Source organism: Cucurbita maxima, unplaced genomic scaffold, assembly GCF_002738345.1.
Source record: "Cucurbita maxima cultivar Rimu unplaced genomic scaffold, Cmax_1.0 Cma_Scf00003, whole genome shotgun sequence".
Lineage (NCBI taxonomy): Eukaryota > Viridiplantae > Streptophyta > Magnoliopsida > Cucurbitales > Cucurbitaceae > Cucurbita > Cucurbita maxima.
The window spans coordinates 5,826,878-5,835,177 of record NW_019272019.1 but is presented as its reverse complement, the minus strand read 5'-3'; the positions used below and the strand labels follow the sequence as shown (position 1 = coordinate 5,835,177).

General features: G+C 35.7%; 2 protein-coding genes and 1 long non-coding RNA gene across 3 annotated transcripts in view; all 3 read right to left on the bottom strand.

Moving 5' to 3' along the window:
* Positions 1-2,151, bottom strand: part of LOC111477305 — a 5,917-nt gene extending 3,766 nt beyond the window's left edge. The window contains exon 1 of the long non-coding RNA XR_002717244.1: positions 1,646-2,151. This is a non-coding gene — a long non-coding RNA (uncharacterized LOC111477305). The remainder of the gene's footprint in view (positions 1-1,645) is intronic.
* A 351-nt stretch (positions 2,152-2,502) lies between these two features.
* On the bottom strand, positions 2,503-4,810 carry LOC111477269. Its single transcript, XM_023121334.1, has 3 exons — positions 4,624-4,810; positions 3,156-3,575; positions 2,503-3,076 (listed from the first exon to the last, which is right to left on the bottom strand). The coding sequence occupies exons 1-3, from the start codon at positions 4,672-4,674 to the stop codon at positions 2,864-2,866; spliced, it is 684 nt and encodes a 227-aa protein (XP_022977102.1). The 5' UTR covers positions 4,675-4,810; the 3' UTR covers positions 2,503-2,863.
* Positions 4,811-6,752: 1,942 nt separating this feature from the next.
* LOC111477259 (transcription factor MYB87-like) lies at positions 6,753-7,966 on the bottom strand. The gene is made up of 3 exons (XM_023121318.1): positions 7,802-7,966; positions 7,573-7,702; positions 6,753-7,496 (listed from the first exon to the last, which is right to left on the bottom strand). Exons 1-3 carry the CDS (start codon positions 7,935-7,937, stop codon positions 6,896-6,898), a joined length of 867 nt encoding a protein of 288 aa, XP_022977086.1. The 5' UTR covers positions 7,938-7,966; the 3' UTR covers positions 6,753-6,895.
* Between the last annotated feature and the right edge of the window lie 334 nt (positions 7,967-8,300).

Here is an 8,300-nt window from a genome sequence, read left to right as displayed (position 1 = left end):
AAAAAAAAAAAAAAAAAAAAAAAAAAAAAAAAAAAAAAAAAAACTTGAATTGACAAAGAAAAGACACAAAAAATGTGAAATGTGAAATGATTTTGATGCCTATAAATCTCTGCTTATATTTCTTAACACCAATAGAAAGACAATATACTATTTTTCTTAAAAAAAAGAAGAGACAAAAATCTGGACAAGGGCTTGTTATGTTTAAAATAAAATTTTGAAAAGCACCACTCCATAGTTCATACTCCTCTTGCACGCTGCCAATATATCTTTTTCCTCCCTTCCTCCAGAAATTTTGATTGGAAAGAGCTAATCATTTTTTCTTGAGCAATGACCATGAATAATTAGCTTTTCCCCATTAGAAGTACCAAGCATCTCGAGTCCATTTGACAAAAGAGATCTCAAATCCAATCATTCGTTGGTAAGAACTATTTCTACCAGAGCTTTCATAATCTTATACTCTAGATATCAGCTACCAGCCTCACTATTATATCATATTATTGTCTTCATAGTTGTTCATATCATTAAGCACAATCCGACTACATGATCAATAACAATAGAAACTACAAATAGAATAATCAGCCAAGCGGATGCTACATATTTAAATAGAAATCGACTTTGGCAACAGAACCATAAAGAAAACTAAATATTACAGATTAATGTTTAGTGATTAGTCCAGTTTTTCAGGAAACTGTTTCTTGTCCGTCAAATCCTAGCAAAATTTCACAAACATGCAGAGAAATAATTTAACTATAGTAGTAGAAATGTAGGTCGGAATAATTTCCTTCCACAAAGAAAAAAGGAAATTCGTGTACAAGTGACAGAAATGAAATTTCAGATATCAACGAAAGCAAATAGTCTAGATCGCACTGTCAGTAGATTCTAATACAGGACGAATGATGCATCCATTTCCAGCAACAAAGAGGAAAAGAAAAAAAGATTGATAAAACAACCGCATGCAACAGAAAATGTGATGCAACAAGACATTGACATGTTGACCTGATAGCCAAACCAAATGACTCTTCCAACTCCGTATGGAAGCCATAAAAGATTGACCGAATACTGAAGTTCAATAGGACAGGATGTAAATAAGTAAACATCATAGGAAATAGCTTATCAGTATTCTCACCTATATTGCACATTGAATCAGGCAGAACGTGACCTATATTTCTCAACAAAAAAGAAAGAGTCAGGAATAGTGTGCAGATTCAAGTTAACTGTACTTGAGCCTTAACTTAAGCAAGCAGATCTCCGTAGATTTATAAGCACAGTTCAGACCAGGCTTATCAAAATGGTTGATCTCCTATTATAAACGGAAAAGGAAGTACAATATGCTACCATTCCGGACCGCGGTAAAGATCTCCAGTTCAGACCACGCTCGATTTAGTATATTCGAAAGCGAAGCGCATTCTAGAACACTATTCAAATCGTACTGCGTTCTTAATTAAAGCGTGAAAACCACTCAGTTAACTGATATATCAAACGATAACGTTCTAGGAAAAGGCAAGTGCAAGAGGAAAACAGAGTAGAATCATGATCATAGAACCATCCATATTCTAACAGGAAAAAAAAGAGATCAAATGTATTCATCACTCATACGGAAAATGAGCCGAATAATTACACAGCAAATGAAAAGCGCAAAACTCACGGAAATAATGGACGCTGTGGCGCTGATTATTCCAGAGAAAAATATCCTCCAAAGCTTCCGATCATCCGGTTCCTGAAAGCAATCCAAACATACGAATAGCGTAAACCACACGGCGAAGGAAGTGGATGTCGCGGCGCCGACGAGGCCAAAGGTAAAAACGTTCCAAATGATAATCGTCGTTCCTCATTTCTTTCGCCACAGAGACATTCTCACTCAAAACTCAGACCATCTCTACATCTCTGGTTCCCGCCATTTACATTTCCTTATATATATAGTCGGGGGCGGAGATCGTGTGTGCTCGCTCACATGGAACCTCATAAAATTAGCATACGTGGCAAATTAGAAAAAATTCACAAAACAATAAGGTACGCGTTGGAGAAGGGAGATTCATTAATTAACATATCGTGATTGACTGTACGACATGTCGGCTGAATGGCACGTGTATAGATGTGTTGGGCCTAAGAAAGCCCACGATTCACTTCCCAATCTGTAAGGTTTCAGTGTTTATCACGAACCGTCCGCACGATGATCTAATTTGGAAGAAAGAAATTTGCAACAAAAAAAAAAAGCTTTTTTCCCTTTAATTGACTACAAAATAATTTCTCAAAAATAAATTTGTTGTAATAATAAATTCGCTTTAATTCTTTAAAAACAAATTTAGCGGTATTAATTTGTTATCCCTATGCTCTATATCTCAAAAGTAGTTTTAAAATCTACCACATGGAACAAAAACAACTAAGGAAATTTTTCCATGGTATTCTTTCACTAATCGAATCACTGCAATGCCTTTCTACAGAAACTCAAATGCAACAATTTCGTGAAAGAATCACAATTTAGGATGAAAGTTGACAAAAAGAGGCAGGGCGAAAGGACGCCACCAAACATTGCTCATTATCAAATTATGAAGCCGATACACAATACCGAGCCAGAATTACCTCCCAGAGCAAAAATTCTCATACATGCAAATTTGAGCATAACTCACTAGTTAAATATGTCTTCGACCAGAGGTCAAGAGTTCAAATACCTCCGCCCCGCATTTTGTTGAACTCAAAGAAAAATAAAACCTATCGTACATGACTGGCTCACTAATGTGTCTCACAATGATGAACAAGGTTCACATACATCTCATCATATTATGGTTTTCACCATTACACGACGACCAGATTCTTCATGATAGCAAATATAAACACATTCGAAACAATCTAATTCGTCCTTGCTTTAAGACGTACCTTCACCGACAGAAGGGCTCTGTTCATCCAGTCGATTTGTTTCTCTTGACAAATTTTTCCACAGCCACAAAACTTGCATTAACCCACCATTTGCTACATGCAGAGGAAATGTCTGTACTTGAATTGTGAGGCCATAAGTAATTAGCTTCGCAAGAACGAAGAAGGAACCGAGACCGTAAAGTTTCTTTTTGAAACTCGAATCCTATAGAATGGTTGATTTTCTATTACTTGAAGGATGAAGAAAAATTTAAGTATATGGAATAAAGTAAAAAAAAATATACCTCAGAGTTGCCGAACACTTCTTGAGATATCTCTTTTAAAAGGTTAGTCAACAAGACACCAGCAAAGAGACCAATGGGAATCAATAACTCCTGGTTTTTAACTATAGATGCTACAAAATCTGATAAGGAGCTAACAACAAAGAACAAGAGAACAGACCACTTCACTGTCTCCTTTCCCATAAAAAGCAGTCTCTCCACCAGTATCTTCTCTGCATCCTTCCATGGAAAAGTTTTGACGGGTTCAGGCATGACCTCTTGCATCTTCTCTTTCAAATTTTCAATTCGTATGGGCATAGAATTAGAATCCATAAACCCAGCCATTTTTGCTTTCATTGAACAAGCAATGGTAGATCGGCGACTGCCAAGCAGCAGCAAGCAGCTATTAGGCCCGAACGATGGTTTCTCCTTGAGCAGTCTAATCTGCAGAAATAGGCAAAAACATTCTCAAGCCTATGTTGGATCAAGGGTCATAAAACAAGGGGTAAATGTATCTCAAAGTGAGCAAAATATCCAAAATCTCATTTCGTAAAGTCACCAATCAACTTAGAAACTTAGGTTGATGAGGTACAGTAAATTCAATTATTTTTGTGCTTTTAAAACTCTCCCCTCATGGGCTTGGAAATTAGTAGAAGACCCACTAAGTGACATTACAGGGTTCAGACATAGGAGCTCTTACTCTCTTACTTTAATGTAAGAGTCCAAGTCTACCACTAGCAGATACGGTCTTCTTTGGATTTTCCCTTTCAAGCTTTCCCTTTCGAGCTTTCTCTCAAAGTTTTTAAAATGCGTCTGCTACGGAGAGGTTTCCACACCCTTATAAAGAATGTTTCATTCTTCTCCCCAACCGATGTGGGATCTCACATCTAATACCATATTAAATCATTAACCAACTCAAACACTTGAGCTTATGAGTAAAAGTAAAGTTGATTAGTCCAATGCATTAAGCATCCGTAATAGCAAAAGTTGCCAAACACAACGCGAAGTGTGACACCAGAACAAGAAAAATCTCAAGAAACTAGCAAGTCTACTAAATTAATGAACTAAATCAAAATCAAAATCAACAGTATTCTATTTTCGAAACCAAAACTACCTAAATTAACTACTTTAAACCCCCAGCAATTCCCCATACCTAAATTAACTAAATCAACGTTTTCCCTTCAGAATCTCAGAATCTCATCAGTCCATTCCCTGAAGCAACTGGTATCCAGTAGGTTCAAAGCGTAACAAATGATACAAACCTCTTTCTCCAGGATTCAATCACAATTAGCCGACGAGCAATACGATTATACCAATAAACCTAGAAGAAGATATAAAGAAATTTGCACACACTTGGCTTCTTGGAGTCCTGAAGTAATCTAACAAATTAAGGAAATGCCTAAAAGAAACTAAGGCAAGTAAATTATCGAGCTCAATCAGTTCATTTGGTAATTCATCATAAATCAAGCGAGTCGATAAACAAGTTTGTTACCCTGGACGTGGGAGATACGGAGGGCAGCGGAATTGACGCCGGCAGCGCCATTTGATGTCCCTGAATTCGCCGTTAGCCGTTATCGCCTTCGTCTTCTATACATTAATTTTCCCTCTCTTTCTCTATCTAAGTAGGGTTGGGTGGGTTCTCCGATTCATGATTCCCGAACACCCAGAAGCCTCGTCATTTTTTTCCCATCTTTTCTTTTTTCCATTTATTTTTGAAATTTTTATAATCTATTTTATTTTATTTTCCAATTTATTTGGTTGGGCTCCGTCACGAATACTAATGGCTCGGCCCAATAACGAAGGGCCCAATAAGTTATAACAATTCTGACAAGTGATTAAATTTAAATGGAATTTACCCTCCTCGGAAATAGTGAAATAACTGAAATTCCATTTTTAAAAAACTATATATTATAAAATTCAGTAAAGATAGCCGACAAAATGTTGAAGATAATGTGACGGAGTATTTGTCATAATATAAAGAAAAGAATTAAGATTTTGTCATTCAGCACGGACCACATACTACGTCGTTTTTCCTAAATTTATAATATAAAATGAGGAAGGGGGGATTAGATACGTCGTCGTTTGGGTGTTAGCAGTTTTTAAGCCCAACCAATATATAATATATATATATATATATTGTTAAAGGCAAGTTGAAAGAGGGCATTATTATTTATATGTAAATTATAATACTTATTACTTGAGGTTTTGAAGCCTTGGACGTTTCCTGTTTGGGCGTTTTGTTGATGTGCTTGTTCTACGTACGGGATATTCTTCTACGACACCCTTCCCCAATGCCCTTGCAGATACTTGGATCAAGTGCTCGTTCATACAACCCAAAATAGACCTTCAACAATTCATACGCCACATTAAAGCTACTAACCAATGCACGAGCATTCGTACGCTGCATTAGGGCTACTAACCGTTGCATGGTCATTCGTACGCTGCATTAGTGCTACTAACCAGTGCACTAGGGTCGAACTCGGGAGTTCAACATCACTTGCACTCCAACCATAGACAATAATTTCAAGTAAATACTTCATTTTTATTTTATTTTTTATTTAATCACAATTCAATATAGGGTGCATGAAATTTTATATCATAAAATTATTTAAAATAAATAAATAAAATAAAACCCCTTGTAGATTTTATATATCATTAAATTAAAAAGTTACCATTTTTTTTCTAGATGGTTGGTTTTGGAATGGGCCAGCATGTTTGAATCATTGGCAAAAAGTAGCTATAAGATTTTTAAAAAATGTCAACCATTTCTAACAAATCAAGTCAGTTGCCTACTTGCCTACCAAATACAAGCATACTCAAAATTTATAAATCTTAAACACATTATTTTGAACAAACAAAAAAGAAAGACAACTGTAATTTGAACTAACCATCAAGGATTTGGGAGGAACCCTTTATATGAGGCCTGCTTGATAGGGTTTGAGGATCAAACCAGCTATATACAAAATAGGGATCATACTGTTTTGTTATATGTTATTAACCCTTTATATTGACGGGTTAATTTTAATTTTAAAGTTGTAATTTCACTCGTCGATTTTAGAAAATTTAATAGTTGAGTTGTATGAGTCGAAGCTTGTACTAAGAATAACGGTATAAAATTACATAAAGTTAATGAGTGATCATAAAAGATTATTCCCTTCCATACATCTCGTCAAAAGTGAAGGCCTCGTAGACTATTTTCTTAAATATCTTTCATTAACAAGATGTTTTCGCTCGATCAAATTAACCATCTTATTCTTGGCTTTCACGAAAGCATCAAATTTGACCGACAATAAATAAAATTTAACCTTCCATAAACACGAACAATATAATGAGAGGATTTACATTTAAAAAAAAAAAATGAACTACAATGATTATAAGAGAATATAAAAGTTGAAGGAAGAAATAAAGTTTGAATTAAAAGATAATCTTTTTGATTAGATATTAATGAGTTCTTTGTTGTTTGAACAAAGTGCATCATAAAATATAGTAATTAAATGAATAAGACTATAAAGGGAAAGCAATATCTCTTAAATTTTAATAACAACACCCACTAACATATTAGCTAACCTTTCCTAATTTCCATACATTTTTATTGTCCTAATAAGGCATTTGAAACGATAATCGGCATAAAAATGAGATTTTATTTTAAACCACATTTGAAAGAATTACACAGAATCAAAACTTCTTAGGGTTTTACTTCTAAAAGAAGCCTGGCCTATTGGGTTATGTACACATTCACATAACTTTGATACTCTTTGATTAAGCTATTGCTTTTGCTTTTGCTGCTCCAAATAAGACGAACCAATCATGGAATCATGAGCCATTGAGGAATATGAAGGAGCAGAAATCAAACAACTCATTTCCCCCCAATCTAGATCGTTCATCAACCCATTGTTATCATATGAAAACTGCAGCCCATCCTCAAACGACGCCGTATTGCTGTAAACAACCTTCTCCAACTCACCTACTTGGCAGCTCGTGGCCGGTAGACACGAACCCCCATCCATTTCAAACTGGACATCGTCTCTTCTGCTCAGATCAACGCCGGAAAGTTGCTGAGGAGTTGAAGGGAATTGAAGCGGTTGGTAATTTGCATACGGCGGAGGTGGCGGCGGCGAATTGAGCGCCGTGGTTAACTCCGGCAAGAAAGGTAATTGGTTATTATCATTATCATAAATAACATGATTATCAAAGACAATATCCATGGAATTTCCAATTTCGGATTTGATTTTTCTTCCTCTTCTCACCGGTTGTTGTTGCTTCTCGTGGTGCTTCCCATATAATCTCTTCTTCAACCTCGTGTTCCAGTAGTTCTTTATATCGTTATCTGTTCTTCCAGGCAATTGAGCCGCAATAATCGACCATCTGCCTCGACACATCCGATTTAATTTTAATTTCAAATTAATTAAATTCACAATACCTCTAGTAAAATTGTATTTACCTGCTTCCAATGTTTACATAAAGGCTGCAAATTATTCTATCTTCTTCTTCAGTGAAATCCCCGTGCTTAATATTCGGACGAAGGTAGTTCAACCAACGGAGTCGACAACTTTTCCCACATCGCTTAAGACCTAATCGACCCCAAAATCAAATCCACTTCCATTTCATATAAAAAAAAAAAAAAAATACCTAAAAACTTAAGTCGATAAGTTAGGGTATAGCTTTGTAACCGATTTTCTGAGGCAGCGCGATCCAGTTTCCACCTGTACCGTGCTGCTCGATATAGAATTTGAGCTTCGCATCTTCATCGGGCGACCATGGACCCTTCTTCACGTTTGCTTTGTCGCAGCAAGGAGCTCTTCCCATGGCCTTCCTTCCCAAAAGAGTCTTCAAAGTACAGAAACCGAGAGAGAGAGAGAGAGTAAGGGTTATAATAGTATTAATGGGGAGAAAATTCATGTGCCGTATGAAAAAGCCATTGGATTTTTTATTTTTTTAATTATTTAAATTATTTTATATTTTTATAAAAAGGGACTGGAGCAGGGAAGGGTTTATATAATAGAGGAGTAGAAAGGATTTTCTTCTTGTTTGTTTTTGCATAGAATCAATAGGATATATATAATATAAAAAAAAATATTGGGGGTGTCCTGTAATAAGCTTTAGTTCACTGATACTCAGAATCTACTGGGGACATGCATACGATTTGGGTTTTTTTTTTTTTTTTTTTTT